At 35.4% G+C, this 21,430-nt stretch overlaps 3 protein-coding genes across 4 annotated transcripts in view; 1 reads left to right on the top strand and 2 right to left on the bottom strand.

The window, feature by feature from the left end:
- LOC120893353 (G-protein coupled receptor dmsr-1) overlaps positions 1-21,430 on the bottom strand; it is a 63,834-nt gene that overhangs the window by 23,427 nt on the left and 18,977 nt on the right. Inside the window, exons 2-3 of one of the 2 annotated variants that reach the window (XM_040295170.1) lie at positions 15,643-15,668; positions 8,800-8,844 (exon numbers count right to left, since the gene is read on the bottom strand). The gene's annotated coding sequence lies outside the window, so the exon portion shown is untranslated. The remainder of the gene's footprint in view (positions 1-8,799; positions 8,845-15,642; positions 15,669-21,430) is intronic. The other variant, XM_040295169.1, reaches the window with a different exon arrangement.
- On the bottom strand, positions 1,214-3,130 carry LOC120893351. Its single transcript, XM_040295165.1, has one exon. It carries the CDS (start codon positions 2,885-2,887, stop codon positions 1,328-1,330), a length of 1,560 nt encoding a protein of 519 aa, XP_040151099.1. The 5' UTR covers positions 2,888-3,130; the 3' UTR covers positions 1,214-1,327.
- LOC120893354 (chitotriosidase-1-like) lies at positions 12,857-15,224 on the top strand. The gene is made up of 7 exons (XM_040295173.1): positions 12,857-12,949; positions 13,488-13,643; positions 13,730-13,827; positions 13,996-14,103; positions 14,241-14,359; positions 14,489-14,600; positions 14,706-15,224. The coding sequence occupies exons 1-7, from the start codon at positions 12,892-12,894 to the stop codon at positions 15,141-15,143; spliced, it is 1,089 nt and encodes a 362-aa protein (XP_040151107.1). The 5' UTR covers positions 12,857-12,891; the 3' UTR covers positions 15,144-15,224.

Genomic DNA, 21,430 nt, shown 5'->3' with positions numbered 1-21,430 from the left:
TTTCTGTTGTTTCAATTGCACTTTAAGCGGTCAGAGAGGCACTAAAGCCGGGGGAGTTAAATGATTGGAGCATGATGGCGAAAATCGTATCTTTAACTTATGCATAACCTATCCTACTCATTTTCGAAAGTTACAAAATGTGTGGGAGGCCTCGTTCCTTCATTTGATCAGAGTTTGGCCATTTTTCTGACACTAATTGTGTGACAAACTGCCATGTAAGCAGCCATCCTTGACGGTTAATCTAATGAAAGAAGCGGTTTAATGTCCAAGAAATCAAATATTACTTAGTAATCAGTACATTTTGTGATGGCCAATAAGATCAGGAAAAGAGATTGGTCACATTTGGTTGATGGGTCATGCTGCATTTCATCGTAGCTGGTCATGCTTGAATGAGTAAGTTGTTACAAAAATGTTTTGTTTGAATAATACCATACACAGAAAGTGGCCAAATCTGTTAAGGTGCATCAAATAATTCAGGAATTTGTTTCAACCATTTGCGCACCAATCAAATGACTTTTTTTTAGTGTTTTAATTAATTTAGTTATTGTTGAACTATTTTAATGAATTTAGTGTTGTTGGTTCAAGTTCCATTGAAAAAATGAACTGATATCATATTGAGAGTCTACAAATCTTTTAAAAAGCTGATTTTTTCGTTTGATTTTAATTTTTAACAGTGTTGGCAAATGAATGTATTAGCTCGACTGTTCATGAAACATGTGATACATTTTAAGTAAAATTTCTCAGAACTGGGACTCAAAGTACATGAAAATGCATTAATAGTTTAACGACTCGTCTCCTATAATTTTGAACCATTTTTCTAGCTCACCTTTCCTCACTGAGTCCAAGTATCATGACATCATGGTGCTATACCGAATTTCTTAAACAACAAATGATGTAATTAATCTGATCCATCTGCAATACAAATTTATCTAACTTAAACATGTTTTAATATGTTAGTAAAGGCAATTTGAAATAAAACTGAATTATTTATGCACCTTAACAATATTCAACCGACGATTGTATGGTTTATTCAAACAAAACATTTTTGTAACAACTTACTCATTCAAGCATGACCAATACGATGAAATGCATATGATAAATCAACCAAATGTGACCAATCTTTTAAACTGATCTTATTGGCCACGACAAAAGGAAATTATAAATTGCACCATATGTACAAAAACATGAAGAAATATTCTATCAAACCAATAATGTATGTGTTTATCTTTTTGTCCTATCACACATAATTAAAACAAAATAATCTTACCTCATTCGCTGGCCAATCGCTGGCAAAATCGATGATTTATTCGCACAACGAAACGGGTAATTAATCGGAGAAACTATCACTCCAATAGGTGGACGTCAAAGGTGCTACGCACTTGAACAGATCTCTGCCGCTACTGGCAGCCGACGGCTCGGATTTTTTCTTCTTTTCCGCAGTTGCCGAACCTTGTGGGCTGATCAATTTGGATTTCTCAGCATCCGAAGATTTTGGCGTGTATCTAGACCGCTGCTCGATGCGTTGTTCACGCTCCTTTCGCTTTTCCTCCCGAATTTTATCCGCTTTTTTGTGGCGCTCGATGTGATTTGATAGCGCCTTTTCCGTTCTGAAGAAAAGAGCACAGCGGTCGCAATCGAACCGATCGCCGGGATGTGTTTTCAAGTGCTGTTTAAGAGCAAGCTGACTGGGAAGTACCTCGTCACATTTGGGGCACGGATTATCTCCCCGCTTTCGTCGTTTAGGTGTCACTTCTGCTTCCTCGCCTGAACTGGAGCTGTCTTCCGGTGCTTCTATGTACACAATGTTTGTCAGGCTAGATGTTTTTGGATACTTAGGAGGCCTACCCGGACCACGTTTCACTGCAAACTTTGGCGTACTAACGACCATGTTCTTGGGCTTGCGTCCCGGTCTACCTCTGCCGGGAGGACGGCCGACCCTTCGTTTCGGAGTGCGTTTACGTTTGTTGGGTGGCGAAAAGCTGTCATCCGATGTGGCCGGTTCCGATTCTACCTCCGATTGTGACACCTTATATTCGTCATCATCGACTGGTTCTTCGTCGTCTTTATCCGAGTCGGACATCGGGCAATTAACCACAATTACTTCGCTTTGTCGGCGACTTTTGTTGGTACTTCTCTTCAAATTCTTCCTCAGTTCTTTATCTGACGCTTCACATCGGTTCTTGAATTCGTTCACGATACGCACCTGTCCCAGACATTGTTCACATATTTTGTGCGGCAGATGATCCCGTGCCGTGATACGAATGTTAGTGCAAACCTTCATTATGATATCGCTCACACGGACAGGCCCATCGAATTGGAAAATATCTGACAGCTCTTCGGTCCCCATACACACCCGGCACATATCCAGGGCGATGGTGGATTTTTCTTCACGCGAAACGTTTGCTGTGGTGTCCAACTTTTCCTTAGGCTCGCTTTTCAAAATCTCGATAGTGATCTTCTTATCATCCTCCGCATCGGACAGTTCTTGATGCGTCTGTTTAACTTTTGACGGTTTAGCACCGGTTGCATCGTCAACTTCTTCCAGTGGTTCTACATTATCTTCTTCCACTTGGTCACCTTCAACTTCTTCCAAATGCTCTGCATCTTCGGCGCCCTTTTCCAACGTTTCTGTAATGATTTCCTCAGTCTCCACCGCGTCACCTTGAGATTGGTCTAACGTTTCTTCTTCCTCTTCATGCTCCACTTCTTCACTGAAATCTTCCTTGCCTTCAGCATCATGCAATTTATCCACCTTTATCACCTCTCTTTTACTTTCGACGTGAGCGCTATCTTCTTTATTAGCGTTGGCGGTCGAGTCTGAATTCTCGACGCTGCCGTTAGAATTGTTGTACATGTTGAATTTTGCGTTTTTGTAGCGAATGTACATCAAAAACAGACGCGTTTACAAACAAACGCAGTAAGAACACTCGAAGCAGACGATATATATACGGCTTAACAAACAGTTTTGTTACAGTTTCTTATGCAAAATTTCACTTTCGCACCTGCAACGAAGCAATAACACAATATTTGAAGCACTTTTCGTAGAAAGTAAAGGAAAATTTATGCCGCGCTTCTTTCCCGACAAAGTTCACTTTTGTTTCAACATCGCCATATTGAAAAATGCGTCAAATTTGCAGACTGACATAACAACACGCATGCGCGTTATCCGGAGGCCACGAATAATCGGGTACTGTCAGTTTCGTCTATTCGAGCAGTTATTTACGGGGTTTTCAAACTTTAAAAAATGAACGTTAGGAAACTGCAACTAAAACTTTGCAATTTCACTTACCAACCCATTTCAACGAAATTGTCACAATACTGAATTAAAATGCTTAGCTTACATAAAGTCAAAATTATCTATCAAAAGTATATTAAGTTTAGAAACTAAATCGTAAATAATATATTTCTTATTGAGCATGTTTAACATTTCTCGAATGGTTGGATAATTTCATTAACACAACAATTGTATTTGGATTTCAATTGATTTGGGACAAATGCTAAGTTATTGTTTTTTTTGCTTTGTACGGCCGTGTAACATATTGAATTATTATTTAATCACCAGGGATTTATCAATACTGTGTCTGTAACGTCTACGACAAAAAAAAATACACGTTGTACTACATCCGCATGTCTGTTTTTTTTCACTTTTATCCCTTAATATATTTTGATTGAAAATTCGAACAGACTTGAAATTCATGGAAATCCTGGATATGTTTTATACGGACATCACTCGAGGTGCAAACTCAAAAAGTTTACGCTTGATTTGTATGGGAGAGCGTAAACTTTTTGTCAAAAGATTATATGGTTGTATGGTTGGTCCATACATTTTGTATAGAAGATTGAAGTTTACTTTGGGTAAAAAGTAAGATGCTTTATTTTGATTAATGTAAAGGTTATAGATTTTTTTTACATAGAATAACTTTTCTTCCTCTTATTCTTCTTCTATTTGGCGTAAAGCCCAACGCGAACATGTCGACCCCTATATGTACAGGCTTTCTAGACTCAATTCATAACCACTTAATCATAGTCAATCCATGCTACGGGGCAACGGTCCATTCTAGGCTTGAACCCATGACGGGCATTTTATTGAGTTGACGACTGTACCATGGGACCATCCCTTTCACAGAATTTATTTTCTGTAAAGTTTAAAATAAACAAATGTAGAAAAACATGCGTGGGCCGGTCTGGTGGTACCCACGACGGGCATGTTTTGAGTCGTACGAGTTGATGACTGTACCACGGGACCGCCCCCAAATTTTTATTTTACACAAATTTAGCATCTCTGTGATTACGCTTTTTTCTTTTTTATGGAAAATCAATCTAACACTATCAAGTTGACTAGGCAGTCTGTCGACTACAATTTATAAAATTAAACCATTTTAACTTGGAACTTTCCTAATATTATCTTCTATTTTTTAATCAGACCTGTGAAAGCAGAACAAAAATATAATTATTCTGTGTATTTTTCAATGTACCTTTCTACCATCTATTAAAATTATTTTAAAAGGCTAAAATTGTTTTGTTTATCATTAAGGATCATCAACTCAAAGCCCTATTTTCAATAGGAGAAACTTTCATACGATTGAAATTTTAAATTTATATTTTCTCATAAAATCAATCTTCAAATGTTCGCCGATTGGCTAAAGGTACCGTTAAAATGATCCACACCAACTTCTTCTAACTAGGAGCGACTGTAGGAGTTTTACCCCAAGTACCAACAACAAAATCCAAATTTGTAACATATTGGAAAAGAAAAAATACAATCATGTAAATCCAAATTATTTAAAAGAGTAAGCAACAAAAGGAGTGAACAATCGAAAATCTGTGAATTATGTATATTATCAATTATCAATAAGGTTGTGCATCATAAGATGTCTGGAGGTTTCATACGATATTTTCTCTTCTAATTAATACAAATAAACTCATAAATCAAATTAACAAACTAAACTAAATTTATCAAGAGAGTATCAGATTGGAATGTTGTTGAAACTCTCATGAATACTTGCAACCCTACAATAACATATGGTTGTTAATATGAAATCAGTGCAAGCATAGGTCGATTTTTTATTCAATAGCAACGGCTACCACCGTACGGTAAAGACTTCTGCAAGGGTATTGTTGTAAACTGCAGTGCTCATTATTGAAAAAAAATCAGATTTTTTTAGAAAAAAAAATTAAATCATATTTTATATTTAGGTACATCAGGATTTTTTTTCTCGATACACATTGAATATGCTTTAAACATTGAGTGCAAAATGATCAGATATATTTTAGTTGAGTGGGTGAACAGAGACACAAATCTTCATAGTGATAACATTCGTTTAGATGCCGGATACAAGATGCTAAAAACATGTTTTAGCTTTTGGTCATAAATAGTCGCCGAACGGTTTTACCTGGAAATATGCAAGGTATGCTATTGGGACAACGGCAACAACCGAATGGCTCTAGATTTCATCATGAACGATGTGCAGAATTTTTATAGCCTACAACCGTGCGAAACCAAATGCCTCTCGAAAGATATTTTTGAGGGCGGTGTATTCAAGCGTTGAAACAAGTCAACGATTCAACGTCTGTGGTTATAGTGTGTGAGACAGATGTGTGACAAGTACCATCTCATCGACCAGATAAAATACCTTGTTATTCCTAAAAAATACATTCGTTTGGAGAATATTCAATGTTGCACAAATAACACTTGGAATTGCTAATTTTACGTAACAATTCAATTATTTCATTCTTTAAGAACTAAATATCAGTTATGTCTATTGCACATTCTAGATCATTCATTTCATCAAAACAATAATATTCATTATTTGCTTTCATAACAGCAAAATTGAAATTTACTGATAATCATAAATATTGATTCGTTTATAAAACTATCTGGACATTACTATGTGATCGTTATTTCCGCTTCATTGAGCTTATGGCAGGTAAGGGAAGCTCGTTCAATTCGAGATTTGAGCGCATGGTGTGTATGTTGTGAAGTCCATCGATTTGATTGACTATATTACGGTGCTTATATTTAAACTCTTTGCAACTACTTTTGGCAAATAAAATATGTTTTAAATATTTGTTTGTTATTGTTGTGCCACACCTTACATTTTTTAATACAAACCAGTATTTCTTGGAATATTCGTGCGTAGTCTGGAGCCCAACTACCGCTTCTTCAATTGCTCGACTTGAGGCGATTCAACGTAAGCTCACGAGATATGCCCTACGCCTACTTCCCTGGCAGGATCGCAATAATCTTCCTCCGTATGCTGCGCGGTGCCGTCTTCTAGGCCTTGAACCTCTTTCGGTTAGAAGACGCAATGCACAGTGTTCTTTCATCGCTGGATTGCTAAATGGCTCTATCGACTCATCGCCATTGTTGCATCGAGTCGATATCTATGCACCATCCCGAACACTTAGGTCTAGAGAAACTCTACGGCTCGCTCAACCCCGTTCCAGTGCTGTTCGGTCAGACCCTATGTTCCGCATGTCGGCTGTCTTCAACACTGTCTCCGATTGCTTCGACTTCGACATCTCAACTCAGTGCTTCAAGGAACGTCTCCGGCTTTTGCCGTGGCCGCAGTGAATTGCGATGCAAATCTTGTTTTTGCTATGTATTTTTTTTTATTGAACTGTTACATCTTAATTAGGCCATACGGCCCGTTGAAGATTAATAAATAATAATAATAATAATATATGACAATATGGTTATTATTTTCATTAAACTGAAAAACTAATCCCAGTAAAACTGGGAACACATTTTTTTAAAAGATATGACTCGTTGATATCATACTAAATTACTAGTCGACTTTTTAGTTACTGAAGTTTGGAAGGCTTTGCACCAGCTTTGAGGAATAAATGCCCTGCTTCGCTTATTGAATAGTAAGCGACAGGGGTGATTAAATTTGCATGCTCCATTAATCCTTCTAACAATTTGCTTCAAAAGCATTACTTACCCATGTTCTACTGCATCCCGAGTAATCAGTAAGTTTTGCTATCTTGGTACACAGTTCACCATAGTGTGATAGAAATTTACCAAAAAAAAACTCCTACTTATGCGAATCTAGCAGTATTTAATCCAATGATTTTGAGTCTAAACCAAAGCTCCTTATCTACGAAAGCCAAAAGTAATGGAACCAAACATTAATAATCATTAAGTGATGTATATTTGACACTCTGGGAAACACTTTAAATGTTCACTCCTCTCAACATCAAAACAACTAGTTCAGCTCTACCTTTGAACAGTATCTCAACGGTGTCTTTGACACGGGATAACACGCATGAGTATGGCACTTTTGTGGTTTTGTGCAAAACTTGCCCCTCCGATACGTAACGCTGAGTAAACCTTAAATCTTACCTAAAGTGATTTAATAACTGCAAATTAGTCATTTCTGGTGGAGGTAATTGACAGTGCTATATTCCGGACGGACGTTGCGAATACCATCAATGGAATGTTGTGAATTATTCAGAAAAACCACAACCCGGTGGCAAACATTGTATCAAGGTTTGCTTACTTAAGGACCGCAACACCCGTCATGGGTTAACCGTATCGCGTCTTCTGCCATCTATGGTGTGCATCCTTGCAAAAGTAAACGTAAAGTCCAATTACTTCTCCCATAGTCTGTAACTTCTCCTTGATGAAATTGGGACTGAGGCGAAAGTGTTTCATCCATCAAGACACATTACGATGAAAGGGCAGACTGATATGTAACCAATATAAACAACGCTCGTATTTTGTCCAAACTTTTCGTTAAAAAAAGTTAAAATTACTTTCAAACTTCAATTATTAAATTTAAGGTAGCATTAAGCTGGGGGTCGAAAAACAATATTTTCAAATTATTTTTGGTTTTATTTGTGTTGTAGAAATGCATTAAAAAATCTTCATCTTCTTGATCGTATCACCAATGCGATTGAGTCATTCTTTAAAAAAAAGCTTGTGATGGTTTTCGTCACGTGATAGGAAATTATGAGTGTATGCCTCATATGACCTTTAAATACTGCTTTATGCTCTAAATGTCTTAATATTCTGTATATTGTGTGTATTTCATTTATTATTATATAATAAGTTATATAACAAAAATTAAAAGTAATATGTCTTTACCTTTAATATAAACCCATTTTTAATAACAACATGGCATTATAAATCATTCTAAATTCATAAGCAAAATTTTTCTCTATACCAGATTTGATTTTCAGCTTCACAGTCTAAATTCGTGCTACTCAATAGCAAATTTCTGATAGCAGGAGATAACTGATTGAATGTTTATGAAACTCAAGATTTCATCAGCTGATAGTGCACGAAGTTAACTTACACAGAGTACAAGTAATTCATTCGTAAATTTTAATGAAGCGGTATAATGCTCAATGAACTGTAATTTATGCATTGCATTGTGCAAAACTTTTACAGCAATGAACTATCATATGACCTCATTAAAAACAAGTGCATTATTTTTAATGACGGTTGATTTTTGGGATTCCATTCGAATTCCATTAATCAAATAAAAAAGATGTAATTATAAATACAAGTCAACGATTCACTGATTTCCCATAAAAATTAAGATGAGAAAACTGCAAATTATTGTGTGTTGGTAATTGCATCATATAATGTAATGGAAAATCCCTTAATAATTTTAATTGATATAGCATATTACTAACTACTCATCTGAAGAAACGGTATTCAAATATGATTTATAGGCTCAACAATCTATTAATTTATGAGCAAATATTCATGATGGCATCTATGTCTATGAATTCTTGTGATTGTTTTATCTCATCTGAAGATTCGTTTAGATATGTTTTATGCATACATACCTTTCAACATTCAATGTTACATTCATCATATTTGAAGGAGTTGCCCTGTAAGAAAGTTTGTCGGAGCAAAACAATTTTGATGATATTAATGAACCAAATAAACTACTGCCTAAGTACATCGAAACCATTGAAACACCATTGCTAAACGTCCAACACCGGTTGCCTGTGGGAAAAGGTTCCGTAATTTTGTGTTCATTCAATCTGGGATATAAGGATACATAGAATATAACAATTCTATACGGGGTATCGTGGGCTGATTGGTACATTCAAGAAGAGGGACAGATATTTTATCCAATAACTGAGAATTTCAAGAGGCAAGTCATCATGCAATTGAAATGGTGTACGACGAGGCAGTGGGACACACAAATTATCACATTGAAATGTATGAAATTTTGTTGATTTCGAAAGTTACAACAGAGTAAAGGTAGCTAGTAAAAGAAAACATTAAGAATAATTATTAGCACAGCTTAATTAGTAATTAGTAAAACATCAACACACATATCAGCTACGGTACACATACTGTCTCATAAACTTACTATTTTCATCACGTTTTCGCACTTGGCTCGCACCAACAGAATACGTTCGACTTTTTCCATCATTTACATTCTGCAAGTTACACAGTTACTAATCATTACACGAAAGAACCTACGCTTTGAAAGCCAGCATACACCTGTAACACGTGGAGCAGTGGTCGCACCCAGTTCCTGACACACATCAATTTACACTGCTATGCTCCGATATCTTAGTAAAAGGCACAATGACCAAACTTTTACCACCCAATTACAAAGTTCAGTCATGGTTTCTCCAAAGTTGAACACACAGCTAAGATTATGAAACGAATGTAGGGTTATTGGTGTTTTTTGTTTGTATAGGATACTTTGTCAAATCGCACGATCCCTTTTTTATGTGTGCCCGTTCTGGCTTCATTGGCTTCATTGGCAGCATTAAAGCTCTTTGAACGTTCTTTAGGCACAGCCTCCCTGAGCGCCGGTTATATATTGAAGCTATATTGAATTTTAGTTTAAATCAATCAATCATTATATCTCTTGATCGCTAGCTCAAACAATTTATCTTGGGGAATTAGTTTATTTCAGCAGGCATATTTATAAGTTTAAAGAATGCAATAACTATTCGTTTGAATCCGTACTTTAAAGAACACATCATGTTAGCGTTGACCGGCTAGAGATTTTATTGGGGCCGTCTTTTCGACATATTTTTTTTAGATTTTGGTCCTATAGGACAGGTCAGCATCGAATCCCAACCGTACCGTATCGATCAGTTTCGGAACACAAGATAGGCCGGCATAGTCATCGTAGGTTATTACAAAAAGAAGAAGAACAAAACTGTATTGGAGTGACATCATATGTATCACTATTACAAAAAAGCATAGCTAGTAGGTATGTTGTATGTTTTTGATTTGTTTTATCACTATTTAGGATTTTCTCCTGCTTCACATGTTTATGACTCTTTTTTTTTAGAATAATACACCATGAATACTGTTAAAAGTAGTCTGTCTGGTTCAAAATTGTTTAAAAAATAATGTTAAACATACAACTTTTGTCATATATATATCGCAAATGCTAGATCAGTTTATACAGTGTATCACACTATAACTACAACACCGCATTTCCGTGATTGTGATTTGTGAAAAAATGTTATAGAAAATATTGTTTTTACTTGTATTGTATTGTGATTTTTATAACTACCGTTGCATTTGTTCGCACATGCTTCCAAAGTGCAATAGACAATAATAACACATACATTCTATAACCGAAGAATGTGGGGGAAAGCATATCCGAGCGAAAAGATTATATATCCTCTTGATAGTTACTGCTTGTTATGTTTTTGAGCGCTCCATACGTGACAGGGGACAGGTGTTCATCGACCTCAGTGAAAATTAGAATGAATCTGTCGGATATCATGTACATTTGAGAATGAAACGATGCAGTCATGGACCAAAAACACTCATACAGCGGGTGACAACCCGGCCATATTAGACCGCAACCGTAGAGCAAGCACACGAATCGTATTCTATAATCCACTTGCTTAATATATTATAATTAATTTATTTAAGTTTCTCTTATGCTAGCAACTGTTGAATGTTGTCAAATAAATAGAATTTATAATTAGATAATGAAAAGGATAATTAGATTGAATTCTAAAGACATATATTAGCGTTTTGTGGATGTGGCTATCTATGGCATACTCATGGCAGTCACGTATCATGCCTATCATCAACCACTGGATCTAGACAAATTTATTAGAAGTTTGATAGACTTAGCAAATTATTGTCTAAAAATCAAACCACTTTTAAGTTGTATTACATACTTTTTTAAATTTTGGTGGCAGCCTGCCAACTTATCGCCAACGAATTGATATATAAAATCAAGAAATAAAAAAAAATACATCAAATGTATAAAAATGGATCTATGAGAATGTGCATGTACAAAGTTATTGTTCTTGTTCTAAGCCGTTGGATTTTTTTACATGTGCAACACGACACAATGCTTTTATTTCGTATTTAATTTTTTTTCGAACACGGGTTTAGGAAAGAAGCAAAATGTAATCAATATTTCATAGATGTATATCACGTTGCCAATTAGCGTGTTTCCATGCACTCGTAGTCAGCCAGATAATCTCTATGTCATAATCGATTACCAAAGATCTATTCTTATGAAAAGACCTATCTTATCGTTTATATTATTCCTTTTATAGAGGCTTTGAAAGTATTTCAAAATTGAAGCGATTTTATTGGTCTATTGACAAACGTTTCAATAGGTAAATTGCCGATGGGTTTTATCTTTTTTTACTCATTAGCAATTGAACAGCTGAGAGAACCTTTTCCGAAAATTGATTACAGTCGCTTAGGAAAAAGCTTACTTTTACAACAACAAAAAAAGCTTAAAAATGGTATCACTGTGCCAGTCCCATGGGTCACGTTTACTTTTACTTTGTAAACAACTGATTCCGCTTCGGCTTTCAGCCTCACCACAGGGTTATAACCCCCTCTCAAGCAGTCGACTCAGTTCGATTTGGAAGTACATTTTTCTATTAAAATAAAAAAAACACATTTATTTGTCCAGACTACCAATTTCTTAATTAGTAGAAAAACATAACAACACGCATGGTTTAGTTTATAACGCTTAAATATTTGTTGATTTTTTTTCTTCAATTTGCTTAATCAAAACTGCACAATCATCACCTGGACTTAAACAAAAAATAATAGTTGAGGTTTAAACAATAACTAAGATAACAACAAGGGACATGGAAATCACATATCCATCTATTTATATATTAAAATCATGATGCTGTCGTAAGTGGTCAGGAAAAAGATATTACCAAAAGATTACCAGAAAAAGATCCGTAGTTAAATAATTACAAAAATTTTTGAACAAAAAAAGATAAAAGTCTTAACAGACTTTCATCGTTCTTGGGTATTTTTTTCGCTTGCAGAAAAGGGTTACTTATACTAACTACAGCAGAAAATTTGCCAGCTGAAAAGTTTTTAAAGTGGAAAAACACTACTTGTAAATAACGGAAGCAACATTCTGGCATTTCCATGTTTTAGATGGCTCGTGGTTCGTTTGGTTTTTATGGTTTGGTCATAATTTTGCTGTTTCTTTTACAGATATTCTATATAAAAGCAGGGATACAAATGTAAATTTCAAAGGGAAATGCTTTTTTATGTTCCATTTGAGCATGTGAGAGGCATACGATGAAATATTTCTTTGGGTTTCAGTTGTTCCTGTTTTTTCGGCTTATACATGTGTATAGCTAGATGTTTATAATGTATTTAACCTCTCACTGCATTATATAGGGCATATCTGCCATAAATGATGACATTTTTCTATCAAATTTGCCTAATGTTGATAATTTCATTGACCAAAAAAAAGTCTCAAGAGTGTCGTGTTCATTCAACAAACAATGAACAGACTGTGTCAATAAAGATGGAAAGATTGCTGCATCGTCCGGTAGGAAAGCTAGAAGCATCATCACATGCTTGAAAGAATTTCTCGCCCATAAATCTGTGTGATGAGCGTTAGTCGTTTGAAGCCTCTCAAAGAATACGGACAAATACTACTGGCAGTAAAAATGTGGTGCAGCGTTGTATTCCTAGTTTTGATTAGCATTACAATAGGTGCAACAAAAAGTGAGTGTATTCAAGTATTCATCAAGTTGGTTAATGCTTTATTCGTCAAACCATTGAGAAGTTCAAATTAAGCAACAATTCAATGATAGTTAAAAGGTTTACAGACAAATATAAATAGTACTGATTTGAAGGGACAATTCAGTTTAGTTGGCAGCAAAGTAATGATGATCCCAAGTGTTAGTTGTATGCTCCATAATATGGTTAAATAATAGCATGAATAGACACAGGTGATTTTCATATAACAAGATCTAGAGGTATTTTCTGTAATTGTCTAACGGTGCAAACGTCGTGGGATATGATAATGGGAGCAAAACTAAAATGTTCGAGAAGATTAGTACTAATGAGCCCATTAAATGTTTAATGACAGGCGAGCGATGGGATCAAGAGAGCATAAGATGATTATTAAGAGATGTCCAGATGATTGGCGTTAGACGTGCCAGTCGATGCTGATTAGCATCAATTTATCAGAGGCCGTGACTGGCACACGGTAAAGAAATTATGTTATTGCTGGCTTTTGTTTTACCTTACATCTTTACAGATATCGTATGCTATTACGACAGCCGAGCAGCAAATTACGTGTCGGCAACGTTTCCCAAAAACATCAGTTCAACAAGTTGCACTCATTACGTCTACGATGGGGTTGGTGTAACGGCCCAAGGCGATATTCGCATATTGAGCAACTACGACACAGCATGTAATATCGAGCTTTAAACGACACACTCAGAAGTATCCCACTCGTTTATTCTTCCTTATACTGATTTCTTCCTCATTTGTCTCTAGCTGGATTTGACGAGTTTCAGAACATACGCAGGACCAAAAATGTAAAACTGTACGTGCTGCTGAGTTCAGATCGTGATGGTGGCAAAAACTTGACCAACGTAATGTATTGCAATTGCTGTATTAAATTTAAGCACGTGTATTCCATTTCGTCATGCATGAACCAGCATCCTTCATGAATGGGCGAACAGAGAAGAACAGAGGTGAACATAAATCTGACAAAAAACTTTTTCATTTGTTTATTTCCTGCTCACCTCCCACCAACGCAGGCTATTGCAGGACGGAGCGAAAAGTTAGTGAACAGTGTCGCTATTTTTTTGGAACAGTACAACTTCGATGGCGTGGAAATAGACAGACGTAACATTGATTTCGATAAGGTATAGGAGGCCAGTTTGGGCGGCGTGCTGAAAGAGCGCCGATCTTGTCTTGTCTTATAGGGATGTGGGAGAAGTATCAAAACACCCACCCAATGTAATCTAATTTGGTGCGCCATCATTTCATTTTTTTTTTTCAGAGTGCTTTGGCAAGGTTTGTCAACAGGCTACGTTCGAGATTGTACATGATTAACAAGCAACTGTCCGTGTCCGTTTCGGCGCAATTCGCTGATGCGTACGATATCACTTCGCTAAGCTTGTAAGTAGCTTTGGTGCGTAACGGAGATGATCCGACTAAATGCCAATTGGAACGAACAAAACATGTTTCAACAAAATCTTACGAGAAATAAAACAGCTGACAAAACAAATGTTCTTTACCCTGGTGTAGGTATGCTGATATGATAAATCTTCATGCTTATAATTTCACGACCAATACTGCTAATACTGTCGCAAATTTGGCACCATTATTCTCGAGTACACCAAACAACGTTATCAGTGTGGTAAGTAGTCAATGTTTTAAATATTTAAAGTTAGTATTATATATTTTGTTTTTAATGTTCATGGTTCATTTGCTCCATTTGAACCACTAATCGTTTTTATCCCAGAACTCAACGGTAACATCTTGGCTAGCGGCTGGTGCTCGCCGGAATAAAGTGAACCTCGTGGTAGCCACTTTCGGTCGCACATACGTCCTGGCAAGCGAGGATCAGCGTGCGGTAGGCGCTCGGAGCACTGGACCTGGCGAGGCAGGTTTCAATACAAAACGCCCCGGACTTATCGCTCGTTACGAATTTTGCAATATCGCTGGTGAATACAATTCCGCTAGCGATAGCGTTACGGCTACAACCTATTACTTCAAGGGAAAAAGTTGGATTGGAATCGAAACGGAGGACACGTTGGTGCAGAAGTTCACCTATGTACTCGATAGCTCACTGGGCGGTGTAGCAATATTTACACTTGACCTGGATGACACGAGCAACGCGTGTGGTAACGGAGCCTATCGCGTCTCTGATCTAGCCTATCAGTACTTTGGATCGGAATAGCAGGCAAACATCTAAATTGTTTAGCAACTGGATCGTAGGCTGACTCGTACAATAAATGTCTCCTTAGAAGTCTCATTCATTCAAGCGTGTGTAAATAAGGCAGTTTTATTATGAAACTAGATTGCGCCTTTTGTACTAATGACCCACCCGGGTGCTTATTGCTTTTAAAATTAACCTCAAACTACTATCAATGAGCGTGCGTGGTTTAGCAGCACTTGATTTAATTGGGAATCACTTGATAATCATTTTATCCACGCACGACGAAGTAGTTGATTCACTGTTTCATTCAGGTAAGTGCATTGTTGATACTTCATAATGAAAACAACTAAAACAATCTGGGAAAGGGTTATTTACAATATTTACAAATATATGTGCTTAAGAGATAAATATTTACATTGCATTAAATCTTATTTTGTTTATTTACAATAGTTTTTCAGAAGGTGAATAAATTGTCCGTTAAAGCAAGCGAAAAAATAATGAATAATTCTTTAATACTTACATTTTCTATTCAGAACCTCGGAGAATCTGAAAAATAAGGATATAATAGTAGTTAGTCAAAATGTACGGTAATGCACTGCTACTGCTATTGACTTCCTTCGGACACACACATAAGCGAAGCATTCATCTTCTCGTTAGTTTGAAGCATCTGAATTTCAAGTGGTCATTTCCCTCTCGACCATGGTAACGATTGTGTGGATCTTGTCACAGCATAGCAACAGCATCTAAAGGAATTTTCCTCCGGTAAAAATATTGTTGCGGAAAAGGGTATAGGAAATAAAATCTGAATACCAATCAACATATTCAGTATTATCTGAACACTATCCTTAACCTTGTGACGTTATTGCACTTTTTATGTACTGTCATGTACAGCAGTTTGCTTGATGTATTGTCAACATGAGAACGATTTACAACGATGATGATTATGCTACCTGATCTGGACGCATAACATATGTAAGCATGGATTACGCCTTCGCCGTATGCCTACGCCGCAGGCTCTGGGCACTGGGGTTTGTCGTGAATGCAATGTATACAATTTTATATACAGCATATCAAACTGCTGTCAAACCCCTTTCCATGGTATGATCATGCCATAATGTTTATTTTCGAAGAACTGTGTAATACGATGTTTTGCCAGTTCCGACACTCAATTTATCAATGTGTTAAGAGAAGCGTTGCCTTTAAGTGAGAGTGCTGATGCTTAATGTTGCTTTACGCACCTTTCATAGGGGCTAGATTAGGAAGGTTTTGCTTTCATATTTTGGACATAAAACGATGATGAAACAACATGCTGCAGGTGTCTTAAATTCTTTTCGTGGAATGATGGAAAGCTGTTAGATTGCGATTCGTTGAATTCGTTTATTGTATAAAATATAATCACTTTCGTTATAGTTTTTTGCTTTTGTGTTTCGCTTTTTTTGTTTATTTACATGGGCATCGCGGTTCAATGCTCTAGGTAAATAATCTTTTCCAACTTAAATGAATTAAACAATTGTATTTGTAATTCATATAATAAATTGAAAAATTATTATTATATCAGTCATATCATGTAAAAATAAAACCATTGGATTGAAATCCAATAAACTAATCATTAAACATGTCCCAATTTTTTAAGATTTAGCACTATACTATGTTACAGTGCGCTTAAATTCAATAAAACTGCTTCAAAGCTTCAATTTGTATTAAATGTTATACAGTAGGGAAGATTACAACAATCACAAAATGTTGCATTTTATTTGGACATACACTTTTCTCTTTATACTTATAGAATGTTTTTTATAATACATCTACAAACTTTTAGTACACTGTATGTTGTACACTGCAAACATCCCATGATTTCACAGATCTATGTTTGTGGCAAACACATTCACAGTATTGTCACGGTACAGTGCGTTCTCTCCTTTATTTTAACTTAATAGCTCTGCTCGCTGTTCTTCATTTGCTTGTAACGTAACGTATAACGTATGTGTATCGTATGTGTTTTCTGCGTATGAAAGTATTCCTTATTATGTGTGAATAATTCATAAGAACTTGGTCAATTGTGTAAAATGTCGTTTTTAATATGTTTTTAAACTAAATACGTATCATCGTTTGTTAATCCAAACTTTTGTCATGATGACAGCCTAAATTGTCTAGATTCTTCATATAGCTAGAGAGAAAATTTATGCAACGCGATGGTTCTTAATGATTGAAAGTATAGAAAAACTTATGTGCAGCTAATAAGAATCTGTGAAACTCTGAAGCTGTAATGTATGTATAGTGCTTTACAAATTATTTTGTAAGGAAACAAATATGCACTTTTTTTCTGTTGTTACTCAAAAATGTATCAATTCAATTTTTTAACCCTACTCCAAATTGTAAATCCATAAAGGGTTTAGTAAAAAGACATGATTTATAGCATCATTTGAAAAAAAATGTCAAAGTCCGTAAATAATCCTAGTGATATCCATACAATGTTGTATGTTTTTATTGAGCTCCTTAATTATGGAGAAACGTCATAAATACAGACCCTTATTAATAGAAGGTTAATGATGTTGTCCATTCAAGACATCAAACCAATTCATTCGGGAATTATAATGGGATTTCAATGTCATATGTATACATTAAAATGTTTCACATATTGATTCGCCATATAGTTCTTTATGAAGTCTCGGGACATGTAAAGGGTAAAATTAAAAACTTAATTTAACCAAATTGTACATCTTCTTACCTATTCAATTTTGACTTTTTTTTGTTTTATTTGCTCATTAATTGCATCGCCCATAACGTTCACACATAAAACTACATACACTATTTGTATACCATTTTTTTACCAGCATTTACAGAAAATATTAAATATAGAAGTTTCAATCCATTAAAGGTCAGATTTTTTAACTAACTGGTAGTACTGAGTTTAAGGGATGTTGGCATGGTGGAACATTTTTTAATTAATTTGCTCGTGTACGATATAGATTTCAAAGAAGGCAATGATAAAGATATAATAACCCCTACGCATTTTTCAATGAATTCATCGTCTGAATCTCCTACGTATTTCTGCAAAACAAAAACAATTAATTTTCCGTGTCACATGTTAAGGTTTCACAGCAGATGCAAATATTCACAGGTAAAAAGCAAATTCGATATTGACAGCAGCAGAAAATGGTGTCCATGTGTGCTACATATGTTTAATAAGATCGACTGCATAAGTTGCCATACATTTGAATACATTTGCATCATTTGGGAGTTTTGTAAAACAATTCAGAGTAACATATTTTCTCTTGATGTTTGATATCCCTTACACAAGGAAATCAATTTTTATTTAAGTTTTTTAATTAGTAGACAAAACATAAAATAAATATTTTTTTATTTTCAGTCACAATGAGAAATACGTTGCACCTTGAAAATGTCATAAAATTCAATTATTTTATAAAATTTAACGACTTATTTGAAAAGAACTAAACATTTTAAGTATAAGTTAACCATGATTATGATTGCAGGGGTACAAAGAGAGAGAGAGAGAGAGAGAGAGAGAGAGAGAGAGAGAGTAAGTTGGTACATCTAAAATCTAAAAGGTCGTGGAAAGTGCTGAAAGAACCAGAGAATAAAACCATATTAGGAGACAATAGCACAATAAATGAAAATATACATGGTTATTCGAAACCTATTGAATTACGAAATATAACCTCATATAATCCATTTTTAGCAAATACATTGCATTATCTTAAAAAACATAATTCACTTTAAAAAACGGTTTCTGGAAAATGTTATTTCTACATTATTTAAAGACTTCCATGCGTATGCGATAAAAGAAAAAAAATTATCCTTAATTAACTAATTATTAGTAAAGCATGTGTTTCGTATGGTACAGTTAATGCTGAAGCATTTCGTCCAATGAACGTTCTTCACATGTTCGAAAATCATATTAGAATCAGTGGCGGATTTAGAGTATCGCTTACCGTTAATTCACCACAGTGTTTAAAACCGTTATTCGCCACTTTCCTTTTTCTAGCCAACAAGCTGGCATTTCAACCTAGCACTGTAACAATATTCATCATCCGGGTTGTATCCATATGACAATTATATTCCATCATATTGTATTCAGCATTTATATTACTAAATTTGTATCAATTAAGACAAACAGAAAAAGTGTATCTAAAAATCTGAGTAGATCTAGGAATAATTTTCAATGATAAACTTACTTCAAGCCCTCACATGGACAACATCATATCAAAGGTTGCAAAGAAATATGGGGTCATCAATAGGTTAGATAAAAATCTCAATTCCTTCGGAAAAAGTTCTATTCTACAAATTATTAATTTTTGTTTATTACTGTAAACCCTCCTAATATATGTTATGTGTATTTTTTGATGATTTTTAAATGCAAATTGTTTACTACCCTAATTCGTTTCGTTTTAAATTGTTACTACCCTTAATTCGTGTTTTCGTAAAAAGTCATGTAACAAAGCTTTTAAAAATTTGAAAAAAATACCAATATATTTTTGCACGACAATAGCATGAAAGCTGAGTTGCGCGCAAGGATTCTGGCTGCCAACCGGTGGAAGGAGAAAAAAAAACGATATACGGCGACCTCACTGTCGTGAAGCGTATCACGCTCGCCAGGCTCTGGTGGGTTGGCCATGTTGTACGCATGGAAACGGACTATCCAACTTGTAAAATCTTTTTGGGCTGTCCACAAGAACAGAGGAAGCGTGGTAGGCCCAAACTGAGGTGTCAAGATCGCGTGGAGACGTCCGCCATTAAGGCCGGGATAACAGACTGGCAGACGAAGGCGCGAGACCGTGACCGGTTTCGGACACTTCTGAGGCAGGCCAAGACCGCAAAGCGGTTGTAGCGTCGGATCAGTAAGTAAGTAGGTCTGATAGTCAGTCTTTGATTAGGAGATAAGGTCCGGATGGGACAATTTAAATAAATACGAAATAGTGCGACCTTTATCAATTATTTTACTAGCGCATAAATGCATAAGATAAGTGCATTGAGTTAACAAGAGCGGATTTTTGGTATGCTTCCTTAAAATGGTATAGATTTCTGCTAGATTTCCTAGTTGAATATTCCTCTGATGCCGCCGTTTTTCAATTACAGAAGATGTAAATTGTAAATTGTTCAGATATGATATGTAAATGTAAAGTAATGAAGATGAAGCATTAAGATGATCAAAAGGGTACAAATACCTCTATTTTACCACAAATTTCAACAATTAAAAAAAGTTTTAAAAGTATGATGGGGATTGTGAACATAATCTAGAAATTCAAACACGTTACTTTGACTTAGGGATTGGAATTCCTTACAGTATACCCTTCAAAAAATTTCTTTTAAAGTTTAAAAAAATATCTATTGTCTTCAAGCTTTTTTACAGTATACGCATGATCAAAAGAAACTCTCAAAGAACAATTATGTTCAACCAAGTGATCATATTATCAATGAAATGCTCATCTCTTTTTGAGATTTCCACGATTGCAAGCACTCATTCAAATTAGATGATTAAAATTCCAGTCTTATAAATTTGTAACGTTAAATTCTCAAACGTGATTCGCGTCGAAAAAGCTGTACAGGAATCGTATTTATCAAACACAAAGGACGGCGACGAAAGATGGAGCTGATGGATTTATTTCAATATTTTCTCATTCCAAGCGTTTTATAGGCTTTGGTACTTGAACAAACAGCATGATGTTTGAAGTTCAGTCAACTGAAACCCCAAAACTCAAAGCCAGGCTTTATATATATATTTTTATTATCCCGTGCTTATAAGTGGCTATCTGATTTCACATTCATTCTCTAGAGTAGTGACAGTCTTTTATACGATTTATGTATCTGTATTTGCATTAAAAAACGATTAACAGAATTCATTTTAATATCTTTACTTCACACAACCCGCGGTGGAGAAACGATTTTATTTGATGACATACCACCTAAACAATCCGAAACAGTTTTACTGAAAGTCTGATATTATATACAACTATTAACGCTATTCCTTTGTTTCGATCATTTTCAAACTTTTTATGCAGTTTATTTCAGACCTTCGTGTATACAAGATTCGTTGTTGGTAATTGAAATATGAGAACCGTCGTCTAAATAAAACCAATATATAAACAATTATTCCTTCTGAATAAAATGTATCTCTTAGTCGAGATATGATTCTAAAGTTCATTAATCTACTAACACACACTTCATGGCTCATTAATATTTAACTTCTTATAGGCTAGAGTCGAATTTTAGAAATGATACCTTTTATTCCACTTAATTAGAGGCATTAGGCATGATAAGTGCTTCCCACCAGGTGCGACTAATTTATC

This window comes from Anopheles arabiensis, chromosome 2 (assembly GCF_016920715.1).
Source record: "Anopheles arabiensis isolate DONGOLA chromosome 2, AaraD3, whole genome shotgun sequence".
NCBI classification, from domain to species: domain Eukaryota; kingdom Metazoa; phylum Arthropoda; class Insecta; order Diptera; family Culicidae; genus Anopheles; species Anopheles arabiensis.
The sequence above is the reverse complement of the archived record's forward strand: the minus strand, read 5'-3'. Positions and strand labels throughout refer to the sequence as shown.

Coding starts and splice junctions, on each gene's coding strand:
- LOC120893351 (XM_040295165.1), bottom strand. CDS start 2,887: ATGTACATTCGCTACAAAAACGCAAAATTCAACATGTACAACAATTCT.
- LOC120893354 (XM_040295173.1), top strand. CDS start 12,892: ATGTGGTGCAGCGTTGTATTCCTAGTTTTGATTAGCATTACAATAGGT. Junction 12,950..13,487: donor TACAATAGGTGCAACAAAAA/GTGAGTGTATTC, acceptor ACATCTTTACAG/ATATCGTATGCTATTACGAC. Junction 14,601..14,705: donor CAAACAACGTTATCAGTGTG/GTAAGTAGTCAA, acceptor TTTTTATCCCAG/AACTCAACGGTAACATCTTG.